Source organism: Salmo salar, chromosome ssa07, assembly GCF_905237065.1.
Source record: "Salmo salar chromosome ssa07, Ssal_v3.1, whole genome shotgun sequence".
NCBI classification, from domain to species: domain Eukaryota; kingdom Metazoa; phylum Chordata; class Actinopteri; order Salmoniformes; family Salmonidae; genus Salmo; species Salmo salar.
Genome location: NC_059448.1, coordinates 52,173,889 through 52,196,591, shown reverse-complemented (window position 1 = coordinate 52,196,591; position 22,703 = coordinate 52,173,889). Strand labels below are relative to the sequence as shown.

Genomic DNA, 22,703 nt, shown 5'->3' with positions numbered 1-22,703 from the left:
TTTAAAAAACGTTGAAAATAGGTTACGTCGTTAAAAATACTTTGAAAGTACATATTTCAACCAGTTTTGCTCACTGGGTACGTTATTTTAACATAAACTATAGCCAACTACTTGGAACTTGCATTCCACAAATTCTCTATTTCATTTTGGGGAAGATAACTTAATCCATGTGTTCAGGAATAAAAACAAAAATCCACTGTCTTTGTTATGGGTCACAGGAGTTACCTAGACTAATCCCCATGCGTTTAGGTGCAAGGCGTTTTTTTGCGCATTTTGCCAGCACTTAGGTCATTAGGGGCCTTAATCAATGCGCTGCATAAAGTTTATACATGCATGTGCAAATCATCCCAGTTTAATCTGCAACTTCAGCCAAAAATCGGAAAAGTGTGTGGGGGGAGATCAAGCCTACTTCTCAAACATTTTTTCATATTTTATCATCAACCCAGTCCCGCTGAATCATTGGACCCGTACGCATTCTGTCCAGCTGTATTCAAATGTGCCATATGAAACCAAAATGCATAAACTTCTACATATTAGCTCTCAGTCTATTACAAGGGAAATGACATGTATCCGGTTTGGTATCACCTCCAGCTGTTTAAGATAAACAAGTTGACAAACGCACTTTGCGTGTGGCTGTGGAAACTGGCTGAAGAAGGGACGAGAGTGCGGTTAAAGTGCTGGTTAATTGCCGCGCAGCTGGGGGAGGGGAACCGGTTTGATAAAGCGGACTGGGGGGTTGAACCAAGGACGGCTTCTTTCCATTAAAGGGGGGCATCGCTGGCTGCACTGTGGGCTCTTCCTGTTAATCCCAGATCGGACCATATAAACAGGTATAACGCGGAGAGGACGTTCAATCAATCCCCGCCGTAAACCTTGGATTAGGATAATACACTTTACTCCATCAAAGATGAAGGCAGATATCTGGATTTACAAACTTTTCTTGTGTTTTGTGCTCGCTGTGAATTCAGGTAAATCTTACTAGGCAATATGACCTAACGGTAAACTATGTATAGCCTACATAGGCCGTCATTAATATTCGGTTTAGCGGCTGTGCATATAGGCTATATCATTTTCATAGGCATGAAAGGGAACGAGTTCTCTAAATATATCACACAGATCAGAAGACTTGTAAGTGAAATGGATTGAAGTCTAGCACTTCCACAGACCAATCATTTATAACCTACGTTTAACTGGCCTGCAGACTTTTACTTTTGCGCAGAAATATTGCATATGTCATGAAGACTAAAATGTTTATTTTGTACTGGTAGCCTAAACGTAAAACATTATTGAATTAGTGGTTGATACATTGATACGCTGCAACATCTATCAAAATCCACAGTGGTAATCAACGGTCTGAATTATTTGGAGGAATTTGATACTGGATGATATAGTAATTGGAATGTGTCGAGGTGGCCATGTCTTTGGTTTGACCCTATGTGTGCATTAGCTGGCTGGTGCTGCAGGGAATGCGCCTTGCGCTTTGGCATGTAGGCTAAGGTAACACGATGATGCTGCTTAGTAGAGAGGATCATTTGTGCAACACTGATTTTTGGTCAAAATGCAACAGATATTCTCAGTTTCAAAGATTTTCTTTAAAAAAAAGAGGCCTATATTGATCGTTGCCTATATCAGTGTTAGGCTATATTAATGAAATGGGCCGAGTGGTTCAATTGACTCGTAAGAAAATGTGCATATCAGTGAGAAATGACTTTATGTTTTCACTGTCATAAATACCTAATGTATGTAGGTCTAATGCATGCGTTATGCGCGGCCATCTGCGTAAAGGTAACTATACTACACATCAAAGAGTTAGACCCTCTGCGCTGCAGGCACGTTTTTGAAGTGCGTCTGCTGGCGCTATAACTGCTTTGTCATTAACATTTTGTCATAGGTCATGGTCATTTATGTAATAGGCTCTTTACTGTCCCTGGAACGATAACTGCATAGCTACTGAAATAATTTAGTGCAGCTATCCACGCAACTGATATGTTGATCTAATCAAGCTAGACTGAAAACACCTAAATAGACCTTTAACTAACTGCTCAGAGAAAATGACAAATGAACTTAAGTTTAATTCCTGAGCTGAGTCAAGATACATTTAATTGCATTGGTTAAACCCAGTGGATGTTGTGCGCATGCCCGAATAGTAAGATTGGGAATCCCGCGTGTGCGCGCAGAGGTGAGCTGCACTCTAGCCACATCTGGACGCAGAGCCGAGTTCCATTAACACCCTCGCACATTTTCACTTACACAGATTTAATGCGTATGCAAATTCGATACCGAGACGCACCTTTAAACGGTTCCTTTGCTGTTTAAAGAGGAGGTGCGTTTTATTGGATACAGGTCCTCTCCACTTTGGAAAAAGGAACGGAACCCCTCATCCGACATTGACATGTTTAACGTTAATGCCAAGATAGTGGAGTAAAACCTAATCCGATAATACCAACCCGAAGTTTGTCTTTTGGCATCACTCCAAAAAGAAAACTCGTACTATATCTGACCAACGTTGGTCAATTAAAAAAACTAATACGACTCAATCTAATATTGCGTCGGTGAGATAACGGAATGTCTCTTTCTCTCTGTCTGAGGGAGAGGAAGAGTCTAAGTGAAGTGTAATTGCGCGGCGTGAGGAGGGATGCATGTTAGAACAACAGCGTGATGAGTTCCAGATCTAGTACTAATGCTGCCCAGGCATTGTGTCCTCCCAGAACCCATTCCGACCGCGGGGAGTCCCACAGACAGCACAGTGAGCTGCAGAGTACAGACACAACGAATTGTCTCTGATGTGGTTTCTTAAATTCAAAACTCCTAAGCACTTTTCAATTGAGAATATTTCACTCTGGCCACAAATGATGAAGGAAAGACTACATCACTTAAGTATATGCTCTTTAAATACTTTATTTATGGATTCTCAATAATGAGAACTCTGAGAGACCATGTGATAACAAGTTTATTATCGTCAGTCCTATAAAACAATTCACACCAAAAGTATGTCTAGTTGTAACTTCTCACATGTTCAGTTGAGGTCCCTGTGGCTTTCTGATATGTAACTTCATATCTGCCAGGGGACATTATCAACCCTTAAAGGTCTAAGCCGTTGGGGAGGTCTACTAAGCTAACATATGGAATTGTTCTAAGATGGTCATACCATGGATCATTTAGCTATTTGAGTTACAATTTTAGGACCCCTGTAGGTATCAAAAACATATATTCAAATATTTAATTTGGCCTCTACTACTATAGCCCATAGAAACACATTGAATAACACATTCATAAATGGCAAAACAAACAGTCCAAAAATAAATCATAGGGAATAAGGTTTTGAAGTGTCTGCCATACATCTAAGAGATATAAGAAAGCTCAGGGTGCGGACGCCTGGAGGGTGTGTGTGAGAGAGAAATTGAGGAGACATTGAGAAGGTCGATGATCCCAAAAAACTTAGTGAACTCAGCAGTGGAGTCAAATACATTGGAGGGATGATGGTTCATTGGTTCTTGCCTATAACCTGCTGACTTCACTGCTTTAATGTTAAATGATGGGGCAGCTCTCGGCTTCATACAAATTGATTGAGGGAAGCGGAGTTAGTTGTGTGTGTGTGTGTGTGTGTGTGTGTGTGTGTGTGTGTGTGTGTGTGTGTGTGTGTGTGTGTGTGTGTGTGTGTGTGTGTGTGTGTGTGTGTGTGTGTGTGTGTGTGTGTGTGTGTGTGTGTGTGATTGATAGCCGAGATTCTGTGTGTACATGTCTGTCTGTCTACTCTCTTTCATGGTCTGTTCTCTGTCCTGTTTCAGAGTGCAGGAAGCAGTCGTTACAGCAGTACCGTCTCTGTCCTGTTTCAGAGTGCAGGAAGCAGTCGTTACAGCAGTACCGTCTCTGTCCTGTTTCAGAGTGCAGGAAGCAGTCGTTACAGCAGTACCGTCTCTGTTCTGTTTCAGAGTGCAGGAAGCAGTCGTTACAGCAGTACCGTCTCTGTTCTGTTTCAGAGTGCAGGAAGCAGTCGTTACAGCAGTACCGTCTCTGTTCTGTTTCAGAGTGCAGGAAGCAGTCGTTACAGCAGTACCGTCTCTGTTCTGTTTCAGAGTGCAGGAAGCAGTCGTTACAGCAGTACCGTCTCTGTTCTGTTTCAGAGTGCAGGAAGCAGTCGTTACAGCAGTACCGTCTCTGTTCTGTTTCAGAGTGCAGGAAGCAGTCGTTACAGCAGTACCGTCTCTGTTCTGTTTCAGAGTGCAGGAAGCAGTCGTTACAGCAGTACCGTCTCTGTTCTGTTTCAGAGTGCAGGAAGCAGTCGTTACAGCAGTACAGTCTCTGTCCTGTTTCAGAGTGCAGGAAGCAGTCGTTACAGCAGTACCGTCTCTGTTCTGTTTCAGAGTGCAGGAAGCAGTCGTTACAGCAGTACCGTCTCTGTTCTGTTTCAGAGTGCAGGAAGCAGTCGTTACAGCAGTACCGTCTCTGTTCTGTTTCAGAGTGCAGGAAGCAGTCGTTACAGCAGTACCGTCTCTGTCCTGTTTCAGAGTGCAGGAAGCAGTCGTTACAGCAGTACCGTCTCTGTCCTGTTTCAGAGTGCAGGAAGCAGTCGTTACAGCAGTACCATCTCTGTCCTGTTTCAGAGTGCAGGAAGCAGTCGTTACAGCAGTACAGTCTCTGTCCTGTTTCAGAGTGCAGGAAGCAGTCGTTACAGCAGTACAGTCTCTGTCCTGTTTCAGAGTGCAGGAAGCAGTCGTTACAGCAGTACAGTCTCTGTCCTGTTTCAGAGTGCAGGAAGCAGTCGTTACAGCAGTACCGTCTCTGTTCTGTTTCAGAGTGCAGGAAGCAGTCGTTACAGCAGTACCGTCTCTGTTCTGTTTCAGAGTGCAGGAAGCAGTCGTTACAGCAGTACCGTCTCTGTTCTGTTTCAGAGTGCAGGAAGCAGTCGTTACAGCAGTACCAGAAGAGTGAGGACACCAGGCTGCTGTGTCCAGACTGCCCCCAGCCCTCCATGGTCAAGAACAGCCGCTCGCTGGAGCACTGTGCTCGCAAGTGCAGCAAGAACAAGAAAACCTTCACCTGCAGGTGCATCTCACACAAACAAAGAATATGGTCATAGAGACAGATGCATGCAAAACAAAATGCACAACTGTTTCACACACGTTTCTCTCACTCACTCACTCACTCACTCACTCACTCACTCACTCACTCACTCACTCACTCACTCACTCACTCACTCACTCACTCACTCACTCACTCACTCACTCACTCACTCACTCACTCACTCACTCACTCACTCACTCACTCACTCACTGTTTCTCCATCTTTCTCTCTCCAGTGACCTACATTTTCCCTCTTTCCCCCTCCTCCCTTCATATTTCTTATCACCCAGTGCTTATCTCTCAACTACTTCCTGTCTGTTCTTACAGGGCATTCTACTTTGACCATCAAAACAGGAAATGCCACTTGCTTCCCTTTGACCGCTTCATGGACGGTGCTCACAGGGAACACAGGGTGAACTTTGACCTTTATGAGAAAAAAGGTAAATTAAACTGTTGACTTTAGCTCAAACATTACATTTTAGCCTTACACTGTCACTTTTCCCCCTCCAAAGCTTCATAAAAGGTTGTCTTGGGAAAAAACGCTGTATAACCGTTAATGTTGACTTAGCGAGATCTGCCTCAAACATGGCATTTTACACTCTCTCTATTTTCTCCGAAACGTTCTGAAATGTCAGTGGAAAGTTTATAGAAGTTTATAGCAATGCAGATATGTTGTTTGTTTAGAGTGATGGTTCTTGTGGTGTGACGGATCCTCCGAGCTTGACTTTCTAAGGTTTAAGAGCTCTCGATGTCTGTTGACACAACAACTGCCTTCCCGCTCTAGTTATGTAGCTCCAGTGGACAGAGATGTGCACACAAACACGCGGTGAACCAACCAGAGCATAAACAACATGGCCGCTGTTTACAGTTTGGACGCAAGGGATTGTTTAAGCTGTGGAGTCTCGCGCTTGAGAATTGATGAAACGCCCCAAAGTGACATTTAATTAACTTTAGGGAGCTATATCTTCCATGCGAATAATGACAGTGTTTTGCTAACTCTGACATGAATGTTTGTGTCTCTCTCTTTCTCTCTCGTCTTGGCATTTTTAGATTATGTGAGGGAGTGTATCATCGGTTCCGGGGTGAACTACAAAGGCAGGAGGGCGGTAACCAAGGCCAACATTCCTTGTCAGTCATGGACTGAATCCTTCCCTCACGAACACACGTAATTTTCTCTATTTTACTTAATTTTTAAATGTTATTTTTCTGTGGGGTTCACAGATTTGTCAGTCTGTGGTTTTTCTATGGTTTTGTTAGAGAGTTGGGCATTCTAGGCTAAAGTGGGATTATTGGGTGATATACTCTGGTTAATGAGTTGAGCTACGTCTGTGTAAAACTCTTTGAGACACTTATACATCACGTTAACACTGTAGCGTTATGACACACATACACACCCACCCACATCCTACCCCCCTGGACCTATCCCGTCTTACATGGCTCTAGTTAAACAATGACCAAATTGTCAGAGAGGGAGGGAGGGCTGGCAGAAAGGAAAGAGGAAAGGTCATCAAGTACAGTAGGTACAGCAGGAAAAGCTCTCAGGTTAAGCTAAGCGAGACCAGTGAATATCTAATGATGGTTTGGAGCCAGGTTCTTGTTAGCACTGCTCGTTAGCCACAAGACATTTTAACAGCAATGTTTGGGGTCGGAGAGGAAAGAGAGAGAGAGGCCGAGAGAGGAGATAAGGGAGATTAAATTAAAGAAGAGTGGAGAGAGAAAGAGGGAGGGATGTGAATGAAAGAGAGAAAGCAGGCAGGGAAAGGGGGAGATAGAGAGAGAGATGGATAGAGAGAGGAAAAGAAAGAAACATAAGGAAGGAGAGAGAGTAGAGAGAGTAGAGAGAGAGTAGATATAGAGAGAGAAAGAGAGTGTAGAGATAGAGAGTGCAGAGATAGAGAGTAGAGAGAGAGTAAAGAAAGAGAGTGCAGAGAGATAGAGAGAGAGAGTAGAGATGTATAGACTGAGGTCATGTTCTATGTGCTCTCCAGCTGAGCTCACTAAGCCACCGACATGAGAAAAATGCGAGCCTCCGACCCAGATGAAAATACAGGGCCCACTCTCACTTCCCCCAGGACACCTTGACTCTCCCCCTCCGCCCCCTCCTCCCCTCCCCCCTTGATCAGCCGGCAGATTATTCATGCGAACTGTCTGACTGATTGAATGAATCACATATGCACAGACAGATAGGGAGATGGATATGCATACAGACCCCCACACAAATGGACAGATGTACAGACACCTCTCTCTCTCTCTCCCTCTTTCTCTCTCTCTATCTACACTCTCTATCTACACTCTCTATCTACACTCTCTCTCTTTCTCTCTCTCTCTGACACACACACACACACACACACACACTATTGCATTCCCCCCCTTTCCACTGTAGACCTCTAAATATTCCTGCATTTGATATACAGCATAGTTCAGCGACCTTTTCTGACGAGTAACCAAATTCATCGTAGCACCCTCCAGTTTAACCACAACACAAGTCTGTTCCCCTCTCCTTAAGGGGTGAGAGTTGCAGTTGGCTAGCGTGAGACTGTCCCAATGTGTGAGGATTACACATAATGAAGCATGCATCAGTTGGGTTTCATGTAACTATTATTGTAATGCTTGACTGATCACTGATCACAGAGCCTGCTGCTTTTCTCTTCTACCGGATCATTAATTGCACACCCCTGGTGTCCCAAGTATAAATCAGTCCCTGATTAGAGGGGAATCACACACCTGGTGTCCCAGGTATAAATCAGTCCCTGATTAGAGGGGAACAATGGAAAAAAGAGGTCCAGAGTTGAGTTTGAGGGCTCTAGTGTTTTTATCTGGTTCCAGGTTTCCTGATGTATTTTGAAGATGTTTGAGTTTTTATCCCCAATGCAGGTTGCTGTAACGTAGAGGTCAATGTTGATATTCTGGTAGAGTTCTTCATTGTAACATTTTGAACTTGTTGTATCATTTCCTCCTGGATCATAATGCTGTCACTTCAGCATGCAGTCTTCCAGTTTACTGGGGCTAAATCTAAAGACAAGCTGGTGTGTTTATCCTCGTCCAGAGAGAGATGGGGAGAGAAAGACACACACACACACACACAGAGAGAGAGAGAGACGCACACACAGAGAGAGAGAGAGTGAGAGACATCGAGAGAGAGAAAGACACATGAGAGAGAGACACAGAGAGAGACAAAGAGAGAGAGAGAGACACAGCGAGACACAGTGAGAAAGACACAGTGAGAGAGACACAGTGAGGTGGACACAGCAAAACACAGAGAGAGAGAGACACAGCGAGACAGAGAGAGAGACACAGTGAGAGAGACACAGTGAGACACAGTGAGAGAGACACAGTGAGAGAGACGTAGCGAGACACAGAGAGAGAGAGACAGAGTGAGAGAGACACAGCGAGACACAGAGAGAGAGAGAGAGAGACACAATGAGAGAGACACAGCGAGACACAGTGAGAGAGACACAGTGAGACACAGTGAGAGACACACAGTGAGAGAGACGTAGCGAGACACAGAGAGAGAGAGACACAGTGAGACACAGAGAGAGAGAGAGACACAGTGCGAGAGACACAGTGAGAGAGACGTAGCGAGACACAGAGAGAGAGAGACACAGCGAGACACAGTGAGAGACACACAGTGAGAGAGACATAGCGAGACACAGTGAGAGAGACACAGTGAGACACAGAGAGAGAGAGAGACACAGTGCGAGAGACACAGTGAGAGAGACGTAGCGAGACACAGAGAGAGAGAGACACAGCGAGACACAGTGAGAGACACACAGTGAGAGAGACATAGCGAGACACAGTGAGAGAGACACAGTGAGAGAGACACAGTGATGAAAGAGGGAGAGGTCCAAAGAGAGAGCCAGACCTATGTGCATAGTGTCTGCCTGCAACACCATAGGGACCCCTCCTCGACAAGGAGATGAATAGTTGGCTAACATCTGTTAGCCCAACATCATTACTTTCTTTCCCCCTCTATACTGTACATACAGACAGGCAGACAGGCAGGCAGACAGGCAGGCAATAAATCTTCTTACTGGCTCCTATCTCTCCTCATGTGGAGCTGGGGGTGCAGCTCACCAGATAAAGCCTTTAAAAAGCCTTAAAGTGAAATCCTGTATTTTTTTAAAATGACATTCTGATAGACTTTTATGACGTTAAAGGAACGTGTCGATATGTTAATGAGTAGGACTCAACTCATGGTTTGTTTGGCTGTTGGAAAGCAGGCAGGCAGTCGGTCAGGTCCAAGTCGAAGTTTGTCCCTGTCCAAAATAAGCTCCTAGCTCCTTGGTACAACATGTAGTTGCAACTTAATGGTATAGGTGCAAGTAATATGGTCAGATCTACACTAGTGTCTAGGGTGCTTGTGGTTGTCTCTGGACTGGGCATTGGACTACCACATGGATGGAAGGGTTTTGGTTCATAGCAGACTGGACTCCCACTATTTTGCTGAAGACTCTCTCATGGTCTAAGTTAGATCTCTGCGATTCCTCTGGCAATGGAATGAGTGATGTTGTGCATTAGTGGAGTTCTATGGAGACCGAAGGGCACAGGGGGGAGTGCCGAGCCGGCTCTCCCCCAAGAAAGGGCCCTGCCGTTGGGGTTGAGGGCTGAGCCGAGCTGCTGATAGGAAGGTCCCTCTGTTTTTCTTTCTCTTCATTTTTTTATTCTCCATCTCTCAGCATCTCTTCTGTTGCTCTCTTTCCAAGTATCAGCATCTCTTCTGTTGCTCTCTTTCCATGTCTCAGCATCTCTTCTGTTGCTCTCTTTCCAAGTATCAGCATCTCTTCTGTTGCTCTCTTTCCATGTCTCAGCATCTCTTCTGTTGCTCTCTTTCCATGTCTGCAGCATCTCCTCTGTTACTCTCTATCCATGTCTGCAGCATCTCCTCTGTTACTCTCTTTCCATGTCTCAGCATCTCTTCTGTTGCTCTCTTTCCATGTCTGCAGCATCTCCTCTGTTACTCTCTTTCCATGTCTCAGCATCTCTTCTGTTACTCTCTTTCCATGTCTGCAGCATCTCTTCTGTTGCTCTCTTTCCATGTCTGCAGCATCTCCTCTGTTACTCTCTTTCCATGTCTCCAGCATCTCTTCTGTTGCTCTCTTTCCATGTCTCCAGCATCTCTTTTTTGGTATTTTTATTTCTCCATCATCTGTTTCACTCTCTTTCTCTCCCTCCATTATCCCTCTGTTTCTCTCTATTTTTTTCTCTCCCCCCCCTCTCTCTCTCTCTCCTTCCCCCTCGCTCTCTCTCTCTCCTTCCCCCTCTCTCTCTCTCTCTCTCTCTCTCCTTCCCCCTCTCTCTCAGTTGGTGGGAAGACAGGGTCTGTGGTAGGGCTGAATACGGAGGTGTTGAAAAGCCAGCTTTTCATCATCCACGCTTTTCAGTAGATGAATATTAGTGTACATTTATCTGGCATGGCCCCATTGTTACAGGCTATATGCTTCACATGGTGCTTTTACTCCCAAAAGGTGTGTGTGTGTGTCCATGTGTGTCTCCCCTGACCCTTCCGCTGAACTAATGTACAAAGCAGAAGAAATAGATTATGTTTGAATTTGTGAAGTTGGCGAAAACAAGAAATGTTTGAGCTGCTGTTTCTGATTCGTAGTTGTGTGGTGAAATCCCTGTTGTGAGACTCTGTGCATGTGTAGCAGTAACTGGCTGACTTACAGGTCAGACTGGAAGCATTTACTGGTGGATTGGCCTGAGGGCATGGAATGAATGGAATAAGGAACCCTGGTAATATAGTGAGATGTGAAGGGATGATATACTAGAAGGTAATATTTTCTATTTTCCATACATTTTTATTACACTTTGTCTATATTACCATGGTCCAAGATAATGTAGCGATGTAGCTAAGTTAGCATGTTGCGACTCTACCAACTGTCTTTGTTTTTGGCTACATTTTTAGCGTGCTAGCCTTCGGAGCTAAGGGCCCCCAATTCGCGTCAATATCTAAGAGAAACCTACAGAAATCCCATCTTAAACAAAATGAAGTTCTACAACTTTATGAGTCCTAAAACACCAACTCCTATCGTGCCTGTCACACACATTTGGTCATTCCCACATTATGCTTAGTAGTGTTTTTCTCCACACTTTCCCTCAGCTTCCAGCCGGCGAGACTAGGCAAGAAGGACCTGAACGGGAACTTCTGCCGTAACCCCAAGAATGAGAGCAGTGGGCCCTGGTGTTTCACTACAGACCCAGAGGTCAGGCACCAAGAGTGTGGCCTGCCTCAGTGCTCCCAAGGTAACACCACAACCAGCAGAGTCCAATTACATGTTGGGGCCAGTTTCCCAGACACAGGTTAAGCCTAGTGCTGGATTTAAGAGCACTTTCAATGGAGATTATTTTTAGTCTAGGACTAGGCTTAATCTGTGCTCTGAAAACTGGCCCTTTGGTTTGCCCAACATAGACATCTTTGAAATGTATGAGGTGGTCCACATTGATATGTCATTTACTGGAGTGAAGCTGATTTGTTGGCAAAAAGCAGCCATGTTTTTGGAAGTTTTTTTCAACTGAACTCTGCTTGCTAATAGTGTACCACTACAGTCTGATAACAACCCTCTGTTATCCCGATAACAACCTAGAAAAACATATCTTGTGCTCTTGTAGCCGAACAAGAATGTTGTTTTTGATGCACCAGGGAATCCCAATTCACTACCGTGTCAAGAAATGTTTAGTATGCCAGTATCTTAGTTCTCATTGAATATTGTACAAAGATTGAGAGATAAGCATGTTGCTAGCATTATTAAAGTGATCAACTTTACAATAAGATAAAAGTCAGACTGTTTAGTCATCTTTAATCGTGTTTCCCTCTTTAATATAGTGTCGAAAATATGTTCTATGCCATTGTGGGAAGGTTGTGCTAACGTTGTTTTTGCGTTTGCAGTGGAGTGTATGAGGTGTAACGGGGAAGACTACAAAGGGCCGATGGATCACACAGAGAGTGGGAAGGAGTGTCAGAGATGGGATTCATCCAAGCCCCACAGACACCCCTACCAACCTAAAAAGTGAGTGAGGAAACCCATAACCTATGTATTTATAGCACAGTAAGTTATGGCTAACGTTACTTACTTTTAAATGAATTATTCCTTTTTATTACTTCAAAGTCAATTGTTTGTGATCTGTGGATTAGCCCACTGCTGTTAGTTAAACCACTGCTGTTAGTTAAACCACTGCTGTTAGTTAAACCACTGCTGTTAGTTAAACCACTGCTGTTAGTTAAACCTTATTGTATGCAGTGAATGTGGATGAAAGCATGAGTGACTCTCCCCCATTGACGTGTATATGTATAGTCAGACCAACCACACTGCAGTCCCTCATCAAGTTCTACACACACACACACACACACACACACACACACACACACACACACACACACACACACACACACACACACACACACACACACACACACACACACACACACACACCCTACACACACACACACCCTACACACACACACACCTTACACAGCCTACACAGCTGCACAAACACTCCCTCTATCCTAATACACAGGAAATGAACACATGTAGCATAACTCTCTCTCTCTCTCTCTCTCTGTCTCTCTCTGTCTGTCTTTTTCATCTTTTTTCCTGTCTTTCTTCACAGGTACCCTGATAAAGGGCTGAATGACAACTACTGTCGGAATCCAGACAACCGTGTGCGTCCGTGGTGTTACACCATGGACCCACAAACACCCTGGGAGTACTGCAACATCAGTGTGTGTGGTGAGTGTGTGCACTTTCCTACGGTCTTCCTCTTTATCCCAAACAGTGAAAACTGTCTAATGGTACTGGTATGGCATACCAACGCTGAGAGTGTGGAAGGACACTGTGTTCTCAGTGTTCTGTTCTGTTGGGTTGTGTTCTGTTCTGTTGGGTTGTGTTCTGTTCTGTTGGGTTGTGCTGTGTTGTGCTGTGTTCTGTTGGGTTGTGCTGTGTTCTGTTGTGTTGGGTCGAGGTGGAGCAGGAAGCACTCACATAGTAAAGAAGAATAATGGATGGTACACATTTTTCTACACACACCTCGTCGGGATCCTCATTAATGCGATGTCACAGCTCCCTCTATGAGAGAGGGGCCCCCTGTCCCTCCCAATACTTTACCATTCTCTCACACACATTCCCTATTCCCTTTCAATAAACTATATATGCCCATACAACTTCACTAAACAAACCATAATCTCCCCAATAGTCCATAGCAGCGGAATAGAATACGAGACTCCCACAGAATTCAATAGAACCCTTCAATATTTCAATGTATTTATCGGTATGGGGATTCTACTGTGATCAGAGGGGAAGAGAGTGGACCACACTGAGTCTGTAGCAGGGCTTTCTAACTTTATTTAACCAGGAAACAGCCTTGACGTTAGAAACCTATTTTGCGAGGGCAACCACTGTGATTGAAGTGGTGGTTTTGGGAGTGCCAAAGTGTTTTTTGGTTGAGGGGCCACAATGGTGGTTTTGGGGATAACGAGATAAGTATTGGAGCCTTCCAAAGGAGACAGGGAGAGGCTTCGTTTGGGATATTTAGTGTTTCATGTGGCTCTAAGCTGAAAGCTATTTACCTCAGTGAGGACAAGTAGGCTGTTTGGGAGGGAGAGTTTGATGGTTTAAAACACTTAATTCAGACCACTCAAACACAACAAAGCACTATGAAACTTTTATTATTGGTCAAATCCTAACTTCCACTTCAAATTTTTACTAAGGCTGGGTTTACACAGGCAGCTTAATTCTGATCTTTTTCCACTAATTGGTATTTTCACTAATCAGATCAGCTCCTTTTGCCAATAATTGGGCAAAAGATCACAATTGGGTTGCTTGTGTAAACTTATCCTTATTCATGGGGTTCGCTGTTTGTGTGTGTGCCTGCATACGTGCATGCGCGTGATATGACATCCTGTGTGTGTGTGTGTGTGTGTGTGTGTGTGTGTGTGTGTGTGTGTGTGTGTGTGTGTGTGTGTGTGTGTGTGTGTGTGTGTGTGTGTGTGTGTGTGTGTGTGTGTGTGAGACGAAAAAGAGGATAGAAACCATTTTTAGACAGTTTGATATTCTTCATCCAAAGGGATGTTCAACACTGACCTTGAGCCCACGGCCCCGCCCGGCTGAGGACAGTGATTTACAACCGGGGAGTAAAAAATAATTTGTCCAGATGGATTCTGCACTGCCTAACCTGTAGATAACAAAGGTGACCCGACGTTAGATGCCGGCATGCATTACATCAAGCCAAAAGAACATCCTCCTTCTGTCCTCCTCTCCAAACAGTCCCTTCCTTTTTTTTCTGTCCGCGGCTCATTTATCAAACAGTATAGAAGCACAAATCCGGAGGGGTTGCAGAAATTCCAACAAATCCGCCCCTGTACACTGTAACATGAAAAAGCGGAGTTCAGAGATTTTTCGGGATCGTTTTTTGGAGGCCGGAGGGCCAGGAAGCCTTGTTAAGCGGGCTGAATGCAGGGTTGTTTGGCTTGGCAGTGAGTACCACATCCATCAGGCCTTCGTTATAGTAGCTACCCAAGCAATGGGGATCTAGCTAGGCTCAACCCACACATGCACGTTCTTCCTGCCAAAACCTGGTATGGTACACTGTACACCATGAATGAGGCCAGTATAGGATAGAGGGGATTCGCAGATGCTAGATAGTAGAGATTCCATTTTGTAGCCTTTTGTAGAGCTTTGAGATCTATGTTTGAAAAGTACTTAACAGATAAAGATATCAGATACCCAAACTAAACCTGTCTAAACTCCCCAAAAAATCTGTTGGATATCAGAAACTCAGATTTTCAGATACTCTTCATCTGTTTATATACCCACTTTGTCCTGACACTCAGATATGTGATACCCAATACCCTATAACCTACCCTGGCTGTCCAGTCTGTTTGTGCAATTAGCCTACTACTCTCTGTGTTCGTTTATTGAATGGAATGACAGAGATAGAAGAGTTGGCTACAGCCCATTCCCATTAGTCTCATAATGTAAGTCTGTTGTAGTGTTGGTTTCGGTATGTCTCGTGGTGGGGCACCACTGTTTTGGATAAATAGACAGATTATAGACCATACAGTACTACAGATATAGGATGTTAATTTGATCACTCTTATTTTGCTGAGAATTTTCCTGCACTGTGGAAAATGCAGAGGTTTGTGATTTACATAAGTTCAATGAAAACTCGTACACACGGTATATTAACAGTATTGCACTTTTCATCTAGCCAACTTTTATCCAGCTAATAGCCTAACCACCGATCAAGCAACATTATGGACTGAACAGGATTATTTTGCTTCGATAATGCTGGTAAAATTAAGATCCTACATCTGTACTGACTGTTTAGGATCATTTGTCTCTAGGCTAAACATGACCCATTCTCTGTGAGATTCATCTTTCTTTTCCCTCTCTCCCTCTTTTCTTTCTCCCTCCTTCCTGCCTCTCTCTCTCCCTCCTGCCTTCTCTGTCTGGATTCTCTCTCTCTCTCCCTCCTGCCTTCTCTGTCTGGATTCTCTCTCTCCCTCCGGTCTTCTCTGTCTGGTTTCTCTCTCTCTCTCCCTCATGCCTTCTCTGTCTGGTTTCTCTCTCTCTCTCCCTCATGCCTTCTCTGTCTGGTTTCTCTCTCTCTCTCCCTCCTGCCTTCTCTGTCTGGTTTCTCTCTCTCTCTCCCTCATGCCTTCTCTGTCTGGTTTCTCTCTCTCTCTCCCTCATGCCTTCTCTGTCTGGTTTCTCTCTCTCTCTCTCCCTCCTGCCTTCTCTGTCTGGTTTCTCTCTCTCTCTCCCTCATGCCTTCTCTGTCTGGTTTCTCTCTCTCTCTCCCTCATGCCTTCTCTGTCTGGTTTCTCTATCTCTCTCCCTCATGCCTTCTCTGTCTGGTTTCTCTCTCTCCCTCATGCCTTCTCTGTCTGGTTTCTCTCTCTCCCTCCTGTCTTCTCTGTCTGGTTTCTCTCTCTCTCTCCCTCATGCCTTCTCTGTCTGGTTTCTCACTATCTCTCCCTCCTGCCTTCTCTGTCTGGTTTCTCTCTCTCCCTCCTGTCTTCTCTGTCTGGTTTCTCTCTCTCTCTCCCTCCTGTCTTCTCTGTCTGGTTTCTCTCTCTCTCTCCCTCCTGTCTTCTCTGTCTGGTTTCTCTCTATCTCTCCCTCCTGTCTTCTCTGTCTGGTTTCTCTCTATCTCTCCCTCCTGCCTTCTCTGTCTGGTTTCTCTCTCTCTCCCTCCTGCCTTCACTGTCTGGTTTCTCTCTCTCCCTCCTGTCTTCTCTGTCTGGTTTCTCTCTCTCTCCCTCCTGTCTTCTCTGTCTGGTTTCTCTCTCTCTCCCTCCTGCCTTCACTGTCTGGTTTCTCTCTCTCTCTCCCTCCTGCCCTCACTGTCTGGTTTCTCTCTCTCCCTCCTGCCTTCTCTGTCTGGTTTCTCTCTCTCCCTCCTGCCTTCTCTGTCTGGTTTCTCTCTCTCTCTCCCTCCTGTCTTCTCTGTCTGGTTTCTCTCTCTCCCTCATGCCTTCTCTGTCTGGTTTCTCTCTCTCTCTCCTGTCTTCTCTGTCTGGTTTCTCTCTCTCTCTCTCTCTCTCCCTCCTGTCTTCTCTGTCTGGTTTCTCTCTCTCTCTCTCCCTCCTGCCTTCTCTGTCTGGTTTCTCTCTCTCCCTCCTGCCCTCACTGTCTGGTTTCTCTCTCTCCATCCTGTCTTCTCTGTCTGGTTTCTCTCTCTCTCTCTCCCTCCTGCCTTCTCTGTCTGGTTTCTCTCTCTCCCTCCTGTCTTCTCTGTCTGGTTTCTCTCTCTCTCTCTCCCTCCTGCCTTCTCTGTCTGGTTTCTCTCTCTCCCTCCTGTCTTCTCTGTCTGGTTTCTCTCTCTCCCTCATGCCTTCTCTGTCTGGTTTCTCACTATCTCTCCCTCCTGCCTTCTCTGTCTGGTTTCTCTCTCTCCCTCCTGTCTTCTCTGTCTGGTTTCTCTCTCTCTCTCCCTCCTGTCTTCTCTGTCTGGTTTCTCTCTCTCTCTCCCTCCTGTCTTCTCTGTCTGGTTTCTCTCTCTCTCTCCCTCCTGTCTTCTCTGTCTGGTTTCTCTCTCTCTCCCTCCTGTCTTCTCTGTCTGGTTTCTCTCTCTCCCTCCTGTCTTCTCTGTCTGGTTTCTCTCTCTCCCTCCTGCCTTCTCTGTCTGGTTTCTCCCCTGTCAACCTCTTTACATTCTTCTTTCTGTCTATCATCTCCCCTCATCTTATCTATCACTCATCTCTCATCCTAAATCCTCTTTCTCTCTCTCTCTCTCGTCCCTATACCCACCCCCCTCTCTATGTTTTCATCCCTCTCTCTCTCAACTTCCTTCTTCTTCTCAACCTCTCTGTCTCAGACCCAGGTAATGGCTCTGATGTGGACGCTACATCGTCGTGTTTCAGCGAGCAGGGACAGAGTTACCACGGTACTGTGAGCGTCACCCCGTCGGGCGTCACATGTCAACGCTGGGACTCCCAGTTCCCCCATAACCACACCTACAGCCCGCAGAACTACAAGTGCAAGTGAGTGATGATGTCATTCATTACCCACATGGGTTTTCTTTTGTTTCTGTCACTGGTACGAGAAATATAGGGAAACGGACACATACAGTCATATTATTACGTATGTCCACTTGGGAAGCACCTATTTAACTGGTGTGTACTTATCTCTCTCTTACATCACAGAGACCTGAGAGAGAACTACTGTCGGAACCCAGATGGTGCAGAGATCCCATGGTGCTTCACTACAGATCCTAACCAGAGACTAGCCTTCTGCACCAATATACCCCGGTGTGAGACAGAGAACATCGACACAGAAGGTGAGACACAGTTTTGTTTTCCAGTTGACATGATCCTTCAACTCTGCACCCAAAGACTTTGATGGAAGGACTATTGTGTTGAGCATGCCAATTATTGATTCTACTGAGACACAACAGCACACAGCACACTAGCCCCATACAAAACATCAGAATCACCACCACCTTTATTCACTTAGTACACCCAGAATTACATGTTGTGTTATGGTTCTCCCACAGTAAACAGACTGAATAGACAGCATCATTTACATGAATAATAATATTGAATTTACAAAAATCCACATGCGATATGTACACATTAATCAGCAAAATATATATATACATTTGAAGTCGGAAGTTTACATATACCTTACCCAAATACATTTAAACTCCTAGTAAAAATCCTAGTAAAATGTCCCTGTCTTAGGTCAGTTAGGATCACCACTTTATTTTAAGAATGTGAAATGTCAGAATAATATTAGAGAGAATGATTTATTTCAGCTTTATTTCTTTCATCACATTCCCAGTGGGTCAGAAGTTTACCTACTCAATTAGTATTTGGTAGCATTGCCTTTAAATTGTTTAACTTGGGTCAAACGTTTCTGGTAGCCTTCCACAAGCTTCCCACAATAAGTTGGGTGCATTTTGGCCCATTTCTCCTGACAGGGCTGGTGTAACTGAGTCAGGTTTGTAGGCCTCCTTGCTCGCACACACTTTTTCAGTTCTGCCCACAAATGTTTTATGGGATTGAGGTCAGGGCTTTGTGATGGCCACTCCAATACCTTGACTTTGTTGTCCTTAAGCCATTTTGCCACAACTTTGGAAGTATGCTTGAGGTCATTGTCCATTTGGAAGACCCATTTGCAACCAAGCTTTAACTTCCTGACTGATGTCTTGAGATGTTGCTTCAATATATCCACCTAATTTTCCTTCCTCATGATAACATCTATTTTGTGAAGTGCATCAGTCCCTCCTGCAGCAAAGCACCCCCACAACATGATGCTGCCACCCCCGTGCTTCACGGTTGGGATGGTGTTCTTTGGCTTGCAAGCCTCCCCCTTTTTCCTCTAACATAACGATGGTCATCATGGCCAAACAGTTCTAGTTTTGTTTCATCAGACCAGAGGACATTTCTCCAAAAAGTACGATTTTTGTCCCCATGTGCAGTTGCAAACCGTAGTCTGGCTTTTTTATGGCGGTTTTGGAGCAGTGGCTTCTTCCTTGTTGAGTGGCCTTTCAGGTTATGTCGATAGGTACAAAAGTATCTATATCCACAGTAAAACGAGTCCTATGTTTCCTCCAGCATCTTCACAAGGTCCTTTGCTGCTGTTCAGGGATTGATTTGCACTTTTCGCACCAAAGAACGTTCATCTCTAGGAGCGTGATACCTTCAGGCGTTTGGAAATTGCTTCCAAGGATGAACCAGACTTGAGGAGGTCTACAATTTTTTCTGAGGTCTTGGCTGATTTCTTTTGATTTTCCATTATGTCAAGCAAAGAGGCACTGAGTTTGAAGGTAGGCCTTGAAATACATCCACAGGTACACCTCCAATTGACTCAAATGATGTCAATTAGCCTATGAGAAGCTTCTAAAGCCATTACATCATTTTCTGGAATTTTTCAAGCTGTTTAGACACAGTCAAACTTCTGACCCACTACAATTGTGATAGAGTGAATTATAAGTGAAATAATCTGTCTGTAAACAATTGTTGGAAAAAGTACTTGTGTCATGCACAAAGTAGATGTCCTAACCGACTTGCCAAAACTATAGTTTGTTAACAAGAAATTTGTGGAGTGGTTGAAAAACGAGTTGTAATGACTCCAACCTAAGTGTATGTAAACTTCTGACTTCAACTGTATATGCATGGTACGGATGTTTAAACAATATACTGTATGCTATATGAATGACTACATATGTGGTGTAATCGGGTGTATGGCTTGCTATGTACTGTATTTGCAATTGACCTCTAAACTTCAGCTGCAATATATTGAGAATGAGCTGTGGTCGCTTACTGAATCAGACTACTGGCATTCTTCTGGGCATGATTGGTTTTGGTTTGGTTGCCCTACAAATTCATTTTCCTCAAATTACAAAAAGAAACAACAAATGGTCAGACAGCAATTCAACGTTTCCTGGAATTCTCTCTCTCACTCATACATGTCTATGCTTTTCATTTCAAAAGAGCTTTCTGGAGGAAGAGAGTGCTTTGGTCACTATAGGTACCTCTGGTTCTGCTTAGCAACAGCCGATATGGGGGAGAAATCTTCCTGGCTCTTTTATTCCATTTGGGAACCACCAACTATAGATTGGCCCAACATGTTAAATTGATCCAAACCACAAATCGAGCCCAGTTTCAACGTGCCTTTTTTACGATGGCATCAATATCAGAATGTTGTCTCTCAGTGGACCTACGCACACAAACATGTTGATTCAATGTACAATTGTAAGGCAACCAGCTGTAATAGGATTGTGAGTTTTGCTCAACAACATTTCTGTTGAACAAACTAACAATGCTATTGCAGCTGATAGCCTAACAATTTTACGGTGAATCAACATATTTTGTTCTACACTGTGGCTATAGCTGTGTTCTACACTGTGGGTATAGCTGTGTTCTACACTGTGGGTATAGCTGTGTTCTACACTGTGGGTATAGCTGTGGCTATAGCTGTGTTCTACACTGTGGCTATAGCTGTGTTCTACACTGACACTGTGGGTATAGCTGTGTTCTACACTGTGGGTATAGCTGTGGCTATAGCTGTGTTCTACACTGTGGCTATAGCTGTGTTCTACACTGTGGCTATAGCTGTGTTCTACACTGTGGGTATAGCTGTGGCTATAGCTGTGTTCTACACTGTGGCTATAGCTGTGTTCTACACTGTGGCTATAGCTGTGTTCTACACTGTGGCTATAGCTGTGTTCTACACTGTGGGTATAGCTGTGTTCTACACTGTGGGTATAGCTGTGGCTATAGCTGTGTTCTACACTGTGGCTATAGCTGTGTTCTACACTGTGGGTATAGCTGTGTTCTACACTGTGGGTATAGCTGTGTTCTACACTGTGGCTATAGCTGTGTTCTATAGCTGTGTTCTACACTGTGGCTATAGCTGTGTTCTACACTGTGGCTAAGCTGTGTTCTACACTGTGGGTATAGCTGTGTTCTACACTGTGGCTATAGCTGTGTTCTACACTGTGGCTATAGCTTTGTTCTACACTGTGGGTATAGCTGTGTTCTACACTGTGGCTATAGCTGTGTTCCACACTGTGGCTATAGCTGTGTTCTACACTGTGGCTATAGCTGTGTTCTACACTGTGGGTATAGCTGTGGGTATAGCTGTGTTCTACACTGTGGGTATAGCTGTGTTCTACACTGTGGGTGGGTATAGCTGTGGCTATAGCTGTGTTCTACACTGTGGCTATAGCTGTGTTCTACACTGTGGGTATAGCTGTGTTCTACACTGTGGGTATAGCTGTGTGTGTGCGTGCGTGCGTTTGTGTCTGTGAGAGAGCGAGAGAGTCTGTAGATGGTAATCTCAATAAACCACATATAGGGTCAGTTTAAGACTACTCAGTGTTTTATTTTCTCCTTCTCTCTATCTCTTTCTGTCCCAGATTGTTATGAGGACAATGGAGGGAATTACACAGGAAATTTATCCAAGACCAGATCAGGAATTCCCTGCGGACTGTGGGCAAATCATAGCAGCAGGTACAGTAAACCTCATACATTACACACACTTACCAGCCACACACAACTGGAACTTACCTCTCAATCCATATTCACATGAGGAAAAGTAGAACTATGGGTTCAAGCAATGTGTGTGAAGGTTTCTTTGACATTTTCAAATTCTCTGGCTTTTTCGATTAACTGTTTATTGTCGAGGTATTTCCCGTCGCTTAGAGAAAATTCCCTTGTAAATTAATAAGCTAAGCCGTAAAAACAAACAACGACAGGAAATCAGGGGCCCCACCCGGGTCAGTCCTGGGCCTGCTATTATTTGTCTAGCTGACAGAGAGGAAGCCTTACAGTGCTTCCAGTACTTCCAGAACAAGCCACCCTTGAGGGCCTTATAGTCTGCCCCTCTCTCCATATCCGTGTGCCCCCATGCTAAAGTACCGTAGCTAACGTTGGCCCTGGCTGTTAAAATTACTTAATTTAAAGGAATTTAAAAGCCAAAATGGCAGCGACAGATGGACATGTGCCAGAGCTGACCCGTGACCCCAGGAAGTGCTTTCTCGGCCCGGCAGATCAAAGCCAATCAGCTTCCCTCATGTGACCCGCAGCCAGCGAGTCTGCCCCTCGCACAAGGTCAAGGGGTCGGTGCAGAAAAATGGCGGAAAGGTTACAGCTTGTTTAATGTTGGCGGGGGAAGTGAAATTAGTTTCACACTGGCTGACAAATCGGTTTCCCTCTCCTCACATTGTGTTTTTCTGAGGGTACCAGTCAATCCTGATCCAAGCCCTCCAACAAAGTGATCATATCTAAAGATGTTCCAATTATTTTGAATGAATGAAACTGAAGGATTGGAATTGCTGTTTCAACAAGACTACCGAAGGCATCTGTTTAGGCTCAGTTTAGTCTATGTGCAGTGAAGTATACGACCAGATCTTGAGTCCACATTTACAGTGTTTGGACTGTATCTTTGAGTTGAGTCTGTAGCATCTTCCTTGTCCGAACCGTGGTGATTGCTGGGATTGCATACTTTCATATTCCCCGGAGCACTCTTCACAAAACTGCTTTGCTTCCTTGTAAGGCCTCTGCACAGCTGGAACTCTGAGGATTCACTGCCCCGATAGTAACAGCTGAGTCAAAGTTTCCAACCTGAATGCAGTTATGGTATCAGACTTTTCCATGTGTATGTGTGCGTGTGCGTGTGCGTGTGCGTGTGCGTG

The 22,703-nt window shown here is 44.6% G+C and overlaps 1 protein-coding gene across 1 annotated transcript in view; it reads left to right on the top strand.

Annotated features, from left to right (window-relative positions):
* Positions 1-678: 678 nt before the first annotated feature.
* The window catches only part of LOC106609646 (hepatocyte growth factor), a 40,445-nt gene continuing 18,420 nt past the window's right edge, over positions 679-22,703 (top strand). The window contains exons 1-10 of the mRNA XM_045722232.1: positions 679-968; positions 4,893-5,046; positions 5,391-5,503; positions 6,114-6,228; positions 11,164-11,306; positions 11,950-12,070; positions 12,672-12,790; positions 17,379-17,544; positions 17,707-17,840; positions 21,426-21,519. Of these exons, the coding sequence (XP_045578188.1) occupies positions 908-968; positions 4,893-5,046; positions 5,391-5,503; positions 6,114-6,228; positions 11,164-11,306; positions 11,950-12,070; positions 12,672-12,790; positions 17,379-17,544; positions 17,707-17,840; positions 21,426-21,519 (1,220 nt within the window). The 5' untranslated portion in view covers positions 679-907. The remainder of the gene's footprint in view (positions 969-4,892; positions 5,047-5,390; positions 5,504-6,113; positions 6,229-11,163; positions 11,307-11,949; positions 12,071-12,671; positions 12,791-17,378; positions 17,545-17,706; positions 17,841-21,425; positions 21,520-22,703) is intronic.